Consider the following 17,348-nt stretch of genomic DNA (forward strand, 5'->3'; position numbering starts at 1 on the left):
TCATTAGAACTTTCCTTAGACCAGGCTAATGAGTTTCATCTTTTATTGACTCACTAATACAAAATAGACAATAGACAGAGTAGTAAACATTACAACAATGACAAGAAAACATTCATGACTCACGTATTGTAGCCATATGAACTAGGAGTGAAATACTCATGACTGAGAACTACAGACAAAGATATACAAAGAAGTTAGACATATAGGAGGGGAAAAATATGAACTTACATTAAGCATCTGAAAGAACATACATAAAAAGGATGGATACACACGCCCTTTTCAGCTACCAGATGTTTTTTCTTCTTTTTTTCTTTTTTCCTTTTTTTAAAGTAAGCAGAAATTTTATTGAGCATAAACACCACAGAGAAGTCAGTAATACAACTGAGCCAACATGCCATACTCAGCAATTATTAGCATTATGCTAAACTATACAAATTATCCCAAATCAAGTCCCTACTCAGATATAAGCATTGCACATACGAGCTCTAATTAGAGGTCTTCTTCAGGACAGAAACTGGAATCCCCCAGCAGCAGCATGAAGCCCTGTTTAGAACTGTGTTTTTGATTCTCCCTCTTGCAACAACTCAATTTTACTTCCCATTTAATAGCTTGCAAAATACTCTTCATTTTTCAGTATCTTCACATGCATAACATTTCCACCTTGCTACTAGGAACCTTAATCAAACATTAGTGACTTTGATCCCAATGAAAGGGAAATAAGAATATTCACACCAATAACCTCTGCTTCACAAGGCATTATCTTAAGTAGATTGTATTATCCATGAGCTAAAACATTAGTTCTAGTGACTTTACATATGCTTTGTTGATTGTTTATTGCTAAAAGTAACCTAGAGAAGAGGAAATTTTCTTCTTCCTTTTTCTTCATGTGGGACACACCAAACTAAACTCAAAAGTCAATTTTTTTTCCTCCTTGGCTTCCCAAACGCACACTAACAGGAAACACAAATATTCAAGCCCTCAAGATAGCTCAACTGGCACCTCCTGCTGTTTTCAACTAAAACATTCAGGTTCAAATTTAATTTCACCTCCCCCTGTTGTAACTATCCAATTATCAACAAACACACACATTAGAGCAAACAAAAAGCTGTCCAATTCTAAGACCTATGATTGCATTAGTACTGCATCACAGAACAAAAACAAATTCAAAACATTAGAGACAGACTTACAATGGCAACTTGCCTGACCGAAACACCGCGAATTTGGACACCTGGGAATACTCAAACCCAATCCCATTATCCTCCAAAAACCTCTCAATCACCTTCTTGTCCCGTTCAGGATCACCAGTCTCACATTCCACCTCATAACACGTCCCAAAATCAAAGTTAGTCTCATCCAACTCAATCTTTAGCCGTTGCCAATCATACACCGACCTCACATTCCTAAACCCACCTAAGCAAACCAACCCAGAAACCCCAAACTCTTGCTTCACTCTCTCAACAATGGCGGAGTCAGTGACTCACAAGAGCCGCCATGGCTCGGCTATGCAGGCGCGACCGAGAGTGGGGTCCATGGGTTCTTCCAGCTCCTGGGCACGGCTTATTCCTTGTGAAATTACGGGTTGGGCCTTGAGGGAGAGGACACAGTGGTTAGGAGCGGTGGCGGTGGCGGTGGTGGTGATGAAGCGGAGGCGGAGGACGGCGAGGTTGGAGGAGAGTTGGGAGTCGGAGCCATCGAAGAAGACGTTTTCTTGGAGAAGGGTTTTGGTGTGGAATGGGGAGAGGAGTGTAGAGAGTTTTTGGTGGGAGGTTGAGTCTGGGAGTCTGACTTTCACTTCCACTTCCATTTGTTGGGGATTGTTTGGTTGCTGAGAAAATTATAGCTTTGTTTTTCCTGCGTTTTCTAAGCAATTAAACGGAGGGAAGAAATGGGGTTGCAGAAAATGAGCAGAGGGGTTTAAATTTGTTGGATTTTGGATTTTTTTTTTTATTTTATTTAGTGGATGGTGGCAAAAAAAATAAATAAAAAATTTGAGATTTGATGAAATTTTCCAACCTCACTTTTTGAACCAGTGAAGGATAAGGGAGGGGAGAGGGAACGTCCGTTTTATTATTTTATATGGATTTTATTTTACTATTCTTTTTTTTTTTCTTTTCTTTTTATAATAACAAGAATGAAATTAAGTGAAATTAGCCAAAAATTTTGAAAAGTTATTTGTGGGATTAAAAACAGACGATTAAACTCACAATTAATTTATTCAGCAAAAAACATTCACAATTAATTTTTATTTAATGCTGCAAAATTCACAATGAGATAGCTAAGAAGGAAAATAAGGCCATATGAATTAAAGAGATAGATTCATGAGTATATAACTTATTTGAATGACCACTGCACATTTTTGGTGCGATAGTTACTTACAATTAGAAGTATTTGTGGAGTGTTGGAGGTAAGGGCCGGGGAGAGAATTTCACACACATATACACTTAGATTAGGTTAGAGAAGAATTTCTATCTTATATAAAAATAAAAAATAAAAACTTGTTTGATAGAGGAACATTACTTAGAAAAGTGCTCTCTCTCTCTCTCTCTCTCTCTCTATTTTTTCTATCCCCCTTTTATGGAGGGAGGAGGGTATTTATACTACTTTCCAGCTCCTTTCTCAATAGATTTGAGATGTAAAGGAGGAGAACACTCGTCCTATCAAAGTTCTCTTCTTCCTTTTTCAAGGACTAAATAAGTGTTAGATACAACCAACTCCACCACCTAAACCCAAAACTCAACCAACAACCCCAACCTAACTGACCCATCTACTGTCTCAACCAATCACGACTCAGTCCATAGCTTTACCGCTAGATAAAGAGAGAAGAAAGAAGATTTTTGGGTTTGATTTGAGGTGCAAAGAGAGAGAAAGACATTTGAGGTTGAGGGAGGAGCTGAGAATCTGATTTGAAGAGGAAAGAACACTAGTTGGGAGAGAGACAGATTTGTGAGGAGAGAGAAAAAATCAATTAAAGAAGTGAGAGGAGAGAGAAAAGTCGAATAAAAAAATAATAAACGCAAATACCATTCTCGTTCGTACCGTGTCAAAATTGCAACGGTACTGTTCGATGTTGCAAAAGTTTGACACATTTAACACATTTGATAATACTCCGTTTTTGTATTTGGTGTGCCAAATAGATGGAGAACATTATTCTAACAGATCATTTGGCATTTAATGCAACATCTGTCTAGTAGGTACATTCATACAAAGAGAACTTTAGTTGATTTTAGGTGTTACCTCTTCTTGTTCCTTGGCTATCCTTCTTTGTCAGTCTCGTTGTTATTCTTGTCCTTCCTAGAAATGACATAGTTCCTCAGCCATGTTCCAAGGAAGAGGGACTCCTTAGCGAGTCACGTCTTTTCTGTTCTCGAGCTCTTAACAACAACTAACCCCCCCTTTCATTTAATGTCTATACTAGGCTTGGTCCAATATCCCTTTATCCTCATTCTCTCATTTTGTTGGGCATTGGGCATTTGGGCTAGTAATACCATTATATCTCCTCAGTTTATAGACAATGAACAGTGTTAGATGCGCGTTCAGGAAAAAAAAAAAAAAAAAAAAGCTGAAAATGCGCAAAGAAGCAAAACGTGACCGTGGATGTGAATCCAAACCCACGCTTAGAGTCTAGACGCATAAATTGAAAAGCTACTACGAACACACGCTTTATCAAGCTCATATATGGAATGAGTAACTAAGCACGGACCCTTTATTTGGGGTGCCATAACCATGTCATAACAATGCCCTATCTGCTGTCTCATGTTATAATTTTCCAAAAATTACTCATATCACCATATTGTACCCACACCCATGTCCATACATCCTAGATGAGTAGAGAGACACAAGTCCTACCAGCCAGATCACAAATACAGGCCTAACAGAAATGTTAAAGCAAAAAACACATTCCATAAATGAGCTTGATAAACCAAAGCCACCAACAATCACTAGGAGGCACCAGTTTTGATGGCTTGTGCTTGGAAAATTTTGCCATACCAATTACCAAACACTTGAAAATGTTTTTCTGTATAATGTTTTTAAAAGAAAATACTTCAATGTAAAAAATTTTACATTTGAAACATTTTAAGGTGAAACAAGCAAAGGGTTAATTCCGTCCTACATAATATTCAAAATGTCCAATGAAAGAAGATAAGAAACCAAGCATATAAAGACTCAAGGTTGGTGGTTTAGAATAGCTTCGTTTTTTTTCACTAGTTTATTTTGTATAAAATGTTTATTATTTGAAAGTACAGGAGTACTCAGAAAAATGAAAGGCTTTCACCATGAAATAAGTTGGCTTATTTCCATTTTTGAACCAAACCAAACAAGGTAACAAGTGTGTATGTTACAGCTTATTTTGGTGAGTTATTTCCCTCAGCTTGTTAGATAAAATTTTATAGAGCATTACTTTCTTTTTTCTTAGTATAGCTCAATAAATCCTTACTAATTAAAACGGATAGCACTTTTAAAAGTAAGCAATCTGAAATGGAAACTTAGTCTTTCACATGATTACTGGTTGTGCTGGACCTAGTCTTATGTTAAAGTAAGCTACTAATGTCACCACATGGGGATGTTTTACATCTACACAATATCCCAAAAGAACAAATTACAATTAGAGCTCCCACATACTTGCGCAGTTTCAATGTGATATTCATTGCACTTCTACTGAGTTCTGTGAACTAGGCATATTCTGCACGTTGGTATTCTGGCCAACAACATTTGGGATAGGATTCTGACTTAAACCAGAGACAGGAGGCAGTGCAAACGGCAAACTGGCAGTGCTTTGAACTCCAGCAGATGGAATGTTATTCTGAATGTTTTGAGATAACATCTGTTGGCGAGACTGATTAGCTGATAATGGAATAGGAAGTGATAGCCCTGGATTATGAACTTGGGGCTGCATACTCATCCCTGTTGCATATGAAAGAACAAAAACAGACACGAAGCTATATGAAATGTAGAAGGATAAAAAAAATAAAATATTTTAAAAATATAAATTAAAAAAAAAAGTTGAACGAAGAATACATAAAAACACATACCCATGGGCAAAGGTATCAAAGCACTAAAGCCCGGCCCCCCACAACCCCCCACCCAAAAAAAAACAATGGAACAGAAAAAAAATGGAAATATATTTCAATTGAATTCCTTATATTTGAAACCACAACCTCACTCCATTACCCTTACAAAGGAAATGGAATTTAGGCTAGAGCTCATTAGGTTACTCATATCACCTTCTTTTTTCTTTTCTTTTTTTGATAAGTACACTCATTTATTTTTCATAGCCTGTTTTGAGGGTGAAAGCAGTCCAACAGATGCTAAACATACAAATTCAACTGCATATAGCATCCACCTTTCCCCATACCCCCACCAATAAAACAAAGACAACATCACTTTTCAAGATGTCACAAAAATAACATCTTTAGACATTTTAACAGGAATTACGGATTCATGTCCAAGAAGAAAAAAAATTGCACACATACACATATATAAACATATATCTATGTTTCTGTATATGTTCATATGCAAGGAAGTATGCGTGCGTGTATAAAGTCCATGAAGATACATGAAATAATGATTTCGGTGTCAAAAACACAACACCAGAGAGAGTATCAGGGTGGATTAATATGTAAATAAAACCATGCACATAATTCTTTGATGTACTTACCTACATCTGGGGACTTATTACTATGGCAAAGCATTGCCTCTAGGATTCTGACACTTAGTTTCCACTGTAAGCATTTTCAGAGATATTTTTCGTAGATAATCTGACTGGCTTGTGGCAGCAGTATAAATCTTTTCCTCAAACCTTATAGCAAATTTCCTGAGTTCATGTAATCCCTCTTGGCCAGAAACAGGGAGATGCCTCTTCAAAGTTTCCATTCTATACACAAAAGGAGATACTCTTATTATGTTACTGACCACAGAGGCACAATTAAGCTATTATAGAAAAAAGACCCAATTTGCTGAACTATGCTGACAGTGCAGAACTTAAAGCAACAAAATGTGAAAAGAAACCACATAAAATTTCAAGAATTTTTTTTTTTGATAAGTAAATAAAATTTCATGAAATTTTAAAAATATGAACAAAAACCCAGTATTTTTTTCTCTGAAAAAAATTAACAGTAGCACTTGATTGTCCAAGGTTCACTATGGAAAATCTGTCAACAGAAAATGTTTTCCTAGTCAACTAACATGATACCTTGCTTTCCATATATTAGACCCCCAAGTGTTCCTCAACGAATTGTATTCCTAGCTCTTTATTTAGGTGATTCATTCAGGTGTTTTGTTTCCAACTCCTAATATAGCACTACTAGTTCTTGTAGTCAACTCCCTTGATACGACATTTGCTTTCAATGTCATATCCAATTCTTATACTTCTAGATGCATTTGTCATATTTCCGAGAAATTTTATTTTTCTTCATATAAGGATCATCGACACTTACCACAAGCCTATCTGACATTAATTTGAATATCTGTTCTCTTCTTTTTCCAGTTATGCCCTTCCTCAGTTTTTTCTAATAATTAACTGCAGTAAAATATTGCTTACGGTATGAAATGCTACTACGAGCACATGCTTTATCAAGCTCATATATGGAATGAGTAGCTAAGCACGGACACTTCATTTGAGGTGCCGCAACTGTGTTGTAACAGTGTACTATTTGCCGTCTCATGTTATAATTTTTCAAAAATTGCTCATGTCGCCAAATTGTACCCACACCCATGTCCATGCATCCTAGATTGAGTAGAGAGACACAAGTCCCACCAGCCAGAGCACAAATACAGGCCTAACAAAAATGTTAAAGCAATTGCTCATGTCGCCAAATTGTACCCACACCCATGTCCATACATCCTAGATTGAGTAGAGAGACACAAGTCCCACCAGCCAGAGCACAAATACAGGCCTAACAAAAATGTTAAAGCAAAAAACGAATTCCATATATGAACCTGATAAACCAGAACCACTGACGATGGCTAGGAGGCACTGGTTTTGATGGCTTGTGCTTGGAAAATTTTGTCATACCAATTACCAAACACTTGAAAATGTTTTTCTGTGAAATGTTTTCAAAAGAAAATACTTTATTGTAAAAAATTTTACATTTGAAACATTTTACAGTGAAACAAACAAAGCGTTAATTCAGTCATACACAATATTCAAAATGTCAAACGAAAGAAAATGAGAAACCAAGCATACAAAGACTCAAGCTTGGTGTTTGGAATAGCTTCGTTGTTTTCACTATTTTATTTTGTTTAAAATGTTTATTATTTAAAAGTACAGGTGTACTTAGAAAAATGCAAGGCTTTCAAAATCTGTACCTATGGAATAAGTTGGCTTATTTTGATTTTTGAACCTGACCAAACAGAGTAACAAGTGTGTGTATGTTACAGCTTATTTTGGTGAGTTATTTCCCCCAGCTTGTTAGATAAAATTTTATAGAGCATTATTTTTTTTTTCTTAGTATTGCTAATTAAATCCTTACTAGTTAAAACAGATAGCACTTTTAAAAGTCCGCAATCTGAAATGGAAATTTAGTCTTTCACATGATTAGTGGTTGTGCTGGACCTAGTCTTATGTTAAAGTAAGCTGCAAATGTCACCACATGGGGATGTGTTACATCTACACGATATCCCAAAAGGACAAGTTACAATTAGAGCTCCCACATACTTACGCTCTTCCAATGTCATATTCATTGCACCTCTACTACATAGCGCCCTCACAATCTTGATGGGGGTCTCAAAGCATTACTCTTCGGGGCAGACTGCAGACTAGCTTTTCAGTTAAACTGTGTTCTTGAATGTGTGTGGCATTGAAAGTGAAGATTGTAAAAAGGAAATCTTCAAGTGTTCCACAACAAATTCTACCCCCAGCTCTATATTTGGGTGATGCACTCAAGTCCTTTGTTTCCAACTCACAATATAGCATTATTTACCCTTGTAGTCAACTCCCATGATACAATACTTTCTTTCAAAGTCATGTCTGATTCTTATACTAGTAGATGCATTGTCATATTTCCAAGGATTTTTATTTTACTTCATATGAGGATCAACTACACTTACCACATGCCTTTCTGACATTATTTTGAATATTTGTTTTCATCCTTCCAGTTATGCCACTCCATTTTTTTTTAATTAACGAACAGCAATAAAATACTGGTTATGGTATAAAAAGCTACTACAAGTACACAATTTTATCAAGCTCATATATGGAATGAAAGCAAAAGTCCCATCAGCAAGCCAAAGCACAGATACAGGCCTAACAGCAATATTCAAAATGTTGAATGTAGAGTTAGTCAAACAAAAGACAATGAGAATCTAAGCATATGAAGACTCGAGCTTTGTGTTTAGAAATAGTAGTTTTTTTTCAGTAGTTTATTTTGTTTAAAATGTTTATTATATGAAAGTATAGCTGTACATAAAAAATGTGAGGCTTCCAAAAGCTGTACTTATGAAATAAGCTAACTTATTTCTATTTTTAAGGCTAACCAAACAGGGTAATAATTGTGTGTTTCTTACCGCTTATTTTGGCTAGTTTATTTCCCCAGCTTGTTCAGGTACAATTATTTTAGAGCTTTACTTTTTTTCTAATTATAGCTTATTAAAAAACCTTTCATATTAAAACGGGTGCACTATTAAAAATAAGCTATCCGAAATGGAAACTTACTCTTTCACATGCTGAACCTAATTTTATGTGAAAGGAAGGAGTATTTGTCATAACCCTAGGAATTTTTTTTTTTTTGGTAGGGATGTGTGTTGAGTCTAACATCAAGAATGAAATATGAAGATAATATTGTCAGCAAATGGAGATTCAATAGTCACATCTGTGTGATAAACCAAAAGGACTAGTAATAATTAGAGCACCCACCATATTGGCACGCTCAAAAGGGAGGAGTATTTGTGGTAACCCCTAGGATTTTTTGCAAGTTGTATGGACATGTTTGGAGTCTTATGTTGAGAATAAATTAGGTCTATCTAGACATATATAAATACAAATGAGTAGTACATGGAGCTACTATTGCAACCAAATGCAGATTCATTACTCACATCTATGTGATATCCCAAACCAGCTAGTTATAATCAGAGCTCCTGCCATACTTACGTACTCAATGTAAATGTTATATTCATTGCACTCTTACTGCATAGCACCCTCACAATCTTAATGAGGTCTTACAACATGACCCTTCAGATCAAAACTAGTTTTTGAGTTAAACTCTACGTTGTTGAATTCATGGCATCAAAATTGAAGATTAAGCAGTTAGTTTCTAATTCCCCCCAAAAAAAAAAAAAAAAATGAATAACTTGACCAGTTAAGCTAATGAATAGAACGTAAGGGGCATCCAAAAAAAAAAAAGAAAAAAAAGAAAAAGAAAATGAAACCACCAAACCCAAACACAACCCATAAAGTTGTACCAAGTTTGTTACCGCTTATTTTAATGAGTTTATTTCCCCTTGCTTGTTTAGGAACAATTTTTAAGAGCATTGCTTTTTTTGACCTTAGTATAGCTAATTAAAACCTTACTTATTAAAACAGGCCACACTTTTAAAAAAAAGCTATCTGAAATGGAAATTAACTCTTTCACATGATTAATGGTTTGTGATGGGCCTAGTTTCATGTTAAAGGAAGGAGTATATGTGGTAACAACCCCTACGATTTTGATGAAGTTATATGTAAACATGCTGAGTTTGACATCGAGAATGTACCATGCCAATCTGGACTATATATAAATAAGTACATGGGGATGCGTCAGTAACATCTGTGTTATATCCAAAAAGAACTAGCTATAATTAGAGCTTAGAGCTCCTGCGTTACCGTCACATATGTATGATATATCAAAAAGACTAGTTATAATTAAAGCTTTGGCGTTCTCGCGCTCTTCCAATTCATGAGGATAACTAAGCTGACACAACAGGGTGATGTGATGTTCAGAGCACTCCCTAGCCCCTACTACACTCACGAAAACCTTTGGTCAAAGCATTACTCTTGAGTATACAGACTAGAATTTTTTATTTCCAGTTAAACTCTGTATTCTTCAATGTTTGTGGCATCAAAAAGTGAAGATTTTGCTGTAAAGTTCTCTAATTTCCACACAAAAAGTCAATAACTTGATCAATTAAGCTAATGAATAAATCCAATTTGATCGGATTCGGACCCAAACACAACCCGTAAACATAAATATGTAAAACAAAAACAAAAAGCAAAAGAGAGAGAGAGAGGAAAATTACATCCTGTTGACGATTCTTTGACGAATCTGTACTAAGAAACTGAGTCCTAAACCGTTTAACCTCCTGCAACTGTAAAAGTTCGTTGCATACAACAATCAGTTACATCATATTCAAAATTCAAAAACAACCGTATTTTACCACGTTAGAATAGTCTTTAATGTTTTTCACATTTTGGAAATGAAATTCAGACCACAGTTCCGATTGAAACTCCGGTGGAATGGTCGGAATTTATTTTTCATAAGGAAGAAGAGAAGGACGTACGTGAGGAGAACGTTGGCGAAATCGGAGGGGTAAGTGGCGGAGGAGCTTAGTTTGCGGAGAATGGAAATGACGAGCTCGTCCGGCAAGGAATCGAACAAGTCACGCTTTCCAGCGATATCAGAAGAATTCCGGCTTCTTTTCGGCGGCGCCGCAACAAGAACAGCCACCTCTTCCGGTGGCGGATCCTGAGCCTTCTGGGCTCCTCTTGTGCCTCTCGTCGTCCTCTTCGGCCCCGCCAATCCCGCACCCCTCTTCACAGTCCGTGGAGGCATTGTTTCACCAACAAAAAGACTCAAACTTTCACAAAAAATATTGGGAAAATTGAAAATTTGACCAAAAACCAAAAAAAAAAAAAACCCTAATTTTAATTTAGCTCGAATAAAAATCAACGAATTGAGCAAAATTGAACAAAGAATCGAAACCCTAGAAAATCACTGAAGCAAAGAATTGAAACCAATTTTGAGAGAGAGAGAGAGAGAGAATTTGAGGGCGTTTGGATCCCACGTTTTCTGCGTCCACGTTTTGATCACTGCGTTTTCTTTGTTTTTTTTTTTTTTTTTTTCTTTTGCCCGCGCATACGTTGACTTCGGTGGACAAAAATTACTGTTTTGCATTGTATCAGTACTGTCTATATACTGTAGCAATACTATTCACACATTAAAAAATATTAAAAATAGGTCTATTGGTACTTTTCACATATTTAAAAATTATTTTATGTTTTCAATTTTCAGTTTCAACAACAATAAACACAATCCAAATGAACCCTTTGAATCTAAAAAACCTAGAATTGTAGAGCGAATATTAAACCCTAGCACAGAGAGAGAGAGAGATAAAGAGCAAGTTGAAGATTGATTCGACAACCTCGGGTTTCACCATATAGGTGTTAGAGGAGAGGTTCATTGAGTGTTTTACTTGGACAGAAATTATAATATGTGAGTGGGTTTTTGGACACTTGGCTTTGTAGTATTGAGCCTTTGAAACTAACTTGTTTGGCGGCGAAATCTCTTCTCCGCTTCACAACTCTCATATTCTTGTCTTCAACTCCTATTTTTCTGTTTTTAATGAAGGTGAGCTTTACTAGATCTAATTTTCTTTTTTTCTTCTTTGATTTGGGTTTCCTTTTGCTTAATCTTTAGAACCTTCTATTACAAAAATGGGCTTGTATTTTTTTGCCAAATAAAAAGAAAGATCTCTTTCCCTTAGCCATTCATGAACACCTTGGTCACATTCCACCTTACTGGACAGTTGAGAAGTGATGGAGGTCTTTACTCAACTAAGCAACAATTTAAGTAGGACTAGACAAGGTCAACTGCGGGACACAAGTGGTTGGTTCTATGTTGCCCATACCCCAACCGCAATAGAATTAGTAAACATGCCTCACTAGTGATAAGCGATATAACCTAAATATGCCAAAACTTCAGGTTTTTTTTTTTTGTGTGTTGGTGGGGTGGGTGGGTGGGGTTGAAGAGAGCGATTTAGCAATGTCTTTGCATGCCAATACTTGAGCATCTCAATGGTGGCTACCCAAGAAATTGAGTGTTGCAAATGTAACTCTGTTCTTTGAAGATAAGCTAAATTTAGTGCCACTTGAACTCTTATTTGCTATCTGAGGTGAATTTAATGCCACTCAAAGAAACTTCCTTTTATTGATTATAAATTTCCACCCACTTTTAGCTAAAGCCAAAATGCTAAAAAAAAATCCTTTGGTATCTATTGGAAACCAAAGTAAAAGAAAGAGAGGAACTGGATGATAATAAAAGTAACAATTTGATAATTGAAGCTTCACTTGCAGCAATATAATGGACAGCAAAACAAAAGTACCCCAAAGTTCAGAGAGTACAGTCACAAAGTCATTCAAACTCAAGAGCTCCTACAAAGAAATGTAAGTGAATTATGAAGAGTCAAGAAAAAAGAAAAGGAAAAAAAAAAAAGGAAGTCTGTGGACAGAAAATATCATGGGAGACTACGGCCAAGTGCATGAGTATAGTTACAGAAATCTTAGTCATGCAACGTAATACAAGACATTGGGTTGAGATTTTATCCACCCAGGTCATTCTGTCATTGGGCTTCATATCAACACCTATTAAAAGATTGTCCAGTGTACAAAACTCCCACTTTTGTGAAATTTGGGAGAATTAATTGTAGGCAGCCTTACCCCCAATTACTGATGAGGCTGATTTCCGAACTCAAACCTGCGACTTATCGCTTTTAGTGGAAGGCACTTGCCATTGCACCAAGGCTCAAACTCTTCATATCAACACCTATGCTAAAGGTAATTTTACCATTTGAAAGGAGGCCATTCAGAATTAACTGACTGATCAACTACCAGCAAAACTAATGTCAAATTTTAGAGAAACTTGAAAGCATTGGCTCTTCTAACCCATAGGTGTTGACGAGGGAGATGCACCTATGTGGAAGGTCATCAAATATTACCATTTATATTCCCCCTCTCTACAGCTGAAATAAGCGTACCTACTTCTCTAGACACACTTGAGCAATTCATATCCAGAGAATCAAGGGAACCACCAACAACTCAAAGTCATTATCTTAAATGAAAAGTTCAGGAATGTGTGATCTCTATAGATAGTGATGACTCTGCCAGTAAATTGACAACATGACAAAAACAATCATTGTTAGAATAGAGAATCTAATATCATGCCACCAAATAAGAAAATTCTAGGCTATCCTCGTTCGAACTTTCCTTAGACCAGGCTAATGAGTTTCATCTTTTATTGACTCACTAATACAAAATAGACAATAGACAGAGTAGTAAACATTACAACAATGACAAGAAAACATTCATGACTCACGTATTGTAGCCAAATGAACTAGGAGTGAAATACTCATGACTGAAAACTACAGACAAAGATATACATAGAAGTTAGACATATAGGAAGGGAAAAATATGAACTTACATTAAGCATCTGAAAGAACATACATAAAAAGGATGGATACACACGCCCTTTTCAGCTACCAGATGTTTTTTCTTCTTTTTTTCTTTTTTTAAAGTAAGCAGAAATTTCATTGAGCATAAACACCACAGAGAAGTCAGTAATACAACTGAGCCACCATGCCAAACTCAGCAATTATTAGCATTATGCTAAACTATACAAATTATCCCAAATCAAGTCCCTACTCAGATATAAGCATTGCACATATGAGCTCTAATTAGAGTTCTTCTTCAGGACAGAAACTGGAATCCCCCAGCAGCAGCATGAAGCCCTGTTTAGAACTGTGTTATTGATTCTCCCCTTGCAACAACTCAACTTTACTTCCCATTTAATAGCTTGCAAAATACTCTTTATTTTTCACTTGGCAACCATGGATTCCTTTGAATCCAAATCCAAATCCAAATAAACTGTAACCCCCCAATTTATCTTGCAAATCACAGCTTTTTTAATCTTTTAATCAGTTTTGCAGACCCAAATCCACCACTCTGTTCCATTCAGTTTCGAGACCACGGAACAAGCATTTTTCCATGGCTTCTTTCTATACTCTTTAATAGACAAGCCATCAAAAACCAAATGGTTTCTGCTTTCTGCTTCCTATTTTCTACACAAATCCTCTGCAGAATACAAAAGCTGCATCACCAACGTATCCCATATGTTTTTCAGTATATTCACATGCATAACATTTCCACCTTGCTACTAGGAACCTTAATCAAATATTAGTGACTTTGACCCCAATGAAAGGGAAATAAGACTATTCACACCAATAACCTCTGCTTCACAAGGCTTATCTTAAGCAGATTGTATTATCCATGAGCTAAAACATTATTTCGAGTGACTTTACATATGCTTTGTTGATTGTTTATTGCTAACAGTAACCTAGAGAAGAGGAAATTTTCTTCTTCTTTTTTCCTGATGTGGGACACACCAAACTAAACTCAAAAGTTAATATATATATTTTTTTTTCATTGGCTTCCCAAACGCACCCTAACAGAAAACACAAATATTCAAGCCCACAAGATAGCTCAACTGGCACCTCCTCCTGTTTTCGACTAAAACATTCCGGTTCAAATTTAGTTTCACCTCCCCCTGTTGTAACTATCCAATTATCAACAGACACACACATTAGAGCAAACAAAAACATGTCCAATTCTAAGACCTATGATTACATTAGTACTGCATCACAGAACAAAAACAAAAACAAAACCAAAACATTAGACAGACTTACAATGGCAACTTGCCTGACCAAAACACCGCGAATTTGGACACCTGGGAATACTCAAACCCAATCCCATTATCCTCCAAAAACCGCTCGATCACCTTCTTGTCCCGTTCAGGATCACCAGTCTCACATTCCACCTCATAACACGTCCCAAAATCAAAGTTAGTCTCATCCACCTCAATCTTTAACCCTTGCCAATCATACACCGACCTCACATTCCTAAACCCACCTAAGCAAACCAACCCAGAAACCCCAAACTCTTGCTTCACTCTCTCAACGATGGCGGAGTCAGTGACTGACAAGAGCCGCCATGGCTCGGCTATACAGGCGCGACCGAGAGTGGGGTCCATGGGTTCTTCCAGCTCCTGGGCACGGCTTATTCCTTGTGAAATTACGGGTTGGGCCTTGAGGGAGAGGACACAGTGGTTAGGAGCGGTGGCGGTGGCGGTGGTGGTGATGAAGCGGAGGCGGAGGACGGCGAGGTTGGAGGAGAGTTGGGAGTCGGAGCCATCGAAGAAGACGTTTTCTTGGAGAAGGGTTTTGGTGTGGAATGGGGAGAGGAGTGTAGAGAGTTTTTGGTGGGAGGTTGAGTCTGGGAGTCTGACTTTCACTTCCACTTCCATCTGTATGGGAGTGTTTGGTTGCTGAGAAAATTATAGTTTGGTTATTCCTGCGTTTTCTTAGCAAGTAAACGGAGGGAAGAAATGGGGTTGCAGAAAATCAGCAGAGGGGTTTAAATTTGTTGGATTTTTTATTTGATTTGATTTTATTTAGTGGATGGTGGCAAAAAAATAAATAAAAATGTGAGATTTGATGAAATTTTCCAACCTCACATTTTGAACCAGAGAAGGATAACAGAGACGGGGTAGAGGGAACGTCCGTTTCATATGGATTTTATTTTATTATTCTTTTTTTTTTTTCTTTTTATAATAACAAGAATAAAATTCATTGAAATTAGCCAAAATTTTTGAAAAGTTATTTGTGGGGTCAAAAACACAGGATTAAACTCACAATTAATTTATTCAGCCAAAAACACTTACAATTAATTTTTATTTAATGCTGCAAAATTCACAATGAGATAGCTAAGAAAGAAAAGAAGATAGTATGAACTAAAGAGATAGATTCACGAGTATTTTACTTATTTGATAGATCACCGCATATTTTTGAAAAGTTATTTGTGGGGTCAAAAACACAGGATTAAACTCACAATTAATTTATTCAGCCAAAAACACTTACAATTAATTTTTATTTAATGCTGCAAAATTCACAATGAGATAGCTAAGAAAGAAAAGAAGATAGTATGAACTAAAGAGATAGATTCACGAGTATTTTACTTATTTGATAGATCACCGCATATTTTTTGTGTAATGGTTATTCATAATTATATGTACTTGTATAGTGTTGGAAGTAAGGATTGGGGTTCAAAATTTTGAAAACTTCATACACTTAGATTAGGTTAGAGTAGAATTTTTATTTTATATAAAAATAAAAAATAAAAACTTGTTTGTTAGAGGAACATTACTTAGAAAAGTTCCTCTCTCTCTCTCTCTCTCTCTCTCTCTCTCTCTATTTGTCTGATTTTTTCTATCCCCCTTTTGTGGAGGGAGGAGGGTATTTATACTACTTTCCAACTCCTTTCTCGATAGATTTGAGATGTAATGGAAGAGAACACTTGTCCCATGAAAGTTCTCTTCTTCCTTTTCAAGGAGTAAATAAGTGTTAGGTGGAGAACATTGTTCTGACAAATCATTTGGCATTTAATGCAACATCTGTCTAGTAGGTACATTCATACAGAGAGAACTTTAGCTGATTTTAGGAGCTACCTCTTCTTGTTCCTCGGCCGTCCTTCTTCGTCAGTCTCGTTGTTATTCTTGTCCTTCCTAGAGATGACATAGTTCCGCAGTCATGTTCCAAGGAAGAGGGACTCCTTAGCGAGTCACGTCTTTTTTGTTCTCGAGCTCTTAACAACAACTGACCCCTGCCCCCCGCTTTCATTTAATGTCTCTACTAGGCTTGGTCCAGTATCCCTTTATCCCCATTCTCTCATTTTGTTGGGCATTGGGCATTTGGGCTAGTAATACCATTATATCTCCCCATGTTATTATTTTTTCTTTCTTTTTATAATTTGATAGTTGAGAGATAAATGATTTAAACTTTGTACATCTTCGTTTGCAATCGATTTACAGGACTTTTGACTTGTAGTGTTATCTTTACAATAGAGATAGAGTTAAATTTGAATTTTCCTTTGTGTAAATTACAATTATCTACATTGACTAAACCTAATTAATGGATCTAGTTGGATTTGAGTTCAATTGAATCAAGTTGGGTCAGGTCAAAATTATTTAGATAAATAGGTCATTAATTTTGATACCAACAATGTGTTGGCTCAAGTTCAAGTCAGTCAACGCATAATATCCTTTCTTTCTACAAAAAAAAAAAAAAAAAATTAAAAATTAAATAATTTTTTTAAGAATAGGGGATTTGAACATTTAATATCTCAATTAGATGCATCAACTTATGCCATAAAAATTAATAACATGAAAATAATAGATTAAGTGGTAGCATGAAAATTAATAAAACATGGAAAAACATTTTTATTGGATGGTCCATCACAAGGTTAATACAACTTAAGACTATTTAAGTCAAACAACTTCAACAAACTCCTATAAAATAAAATAAAATAACTTCAACAAATTAAAAACAAAAGA

The 17,348-nt window shown here is 36.1% G+C and overlaps 1 protein-coding gene and 1 pseudogene across 3 annotated transcripts; both read right to left on the minus strand.

Moving 5' to 3' along the window:
* Window positions 1-201: 201 nt before the first annotated feature.
* On the minus strand, window positions 202-1,966 carry LOC115988321 (annotated as a pseudogene).
* Window positions 1,967-4,431: 2,465 nt separating this feature from the next.
* Window positions 4,432-15,471, minus strand: LOC115991754 (triphosphate tunnel metalloenzyme 3-like). 3 transcript variants are annotated; one of them, XM_031115653.1, is made up of 3 exons: window positions 14,647-15,471; window positions 5,657-5,872; window positions 4,432-4,902 (listed from the first exon to the last, which is right to left on the minus strand). In XM_031115653.1, the coding sequence occupies exons 1-2, from the start codon at window positions 15,261-15,263 to the stop codon at window positions 5,677-5,679; spliced, it is 813 nt and encodes a 270-aa protein (XP_030971513.1). In that variant the 5' UTR covers window positions 15,264-15,471; the 3' UTR covers window positions 4,432-4,902; window positions 5,657-5,676. The 3 variants fall into 3 exon arrangements, with proteins under 3 accessions (XP_030971513.1, XP_030971515.1, XP_030971514.1); XM_031115655.1 differs by lacking the exons at window positions 4,432-4,902; window positions 5,657-5,872 and adding an exon at window positions 13,363-14,035 and having other exon boundaries at window positions 14,647-15,461; XM_031115654.1 differs by lacking the exons at window positions 4,432-4,902; window positions 5,657-5,872 and adding an exon at window positions 13,363-14,516 and having other exon boundaries at window positions 14,647-15,461.
* Window positions 15,472-17,348: the final 1,877 nt, after the last annotated feature.

This window comes from Quercus lobata, chromosome 5 (genome assembly GCF_001633185.2).
Source record: "Quercus lobata isolate SW786 chromosome 5, ValleyOak3.0 Primary Assembly, whole genome shotgun sequence".
Lineage (NCBI taxonomy): Eukaryota > Viridiplantae > Streptophyta > Magnoliopsida > Fagales > Fagaceae > Quercus > Quercus lobata.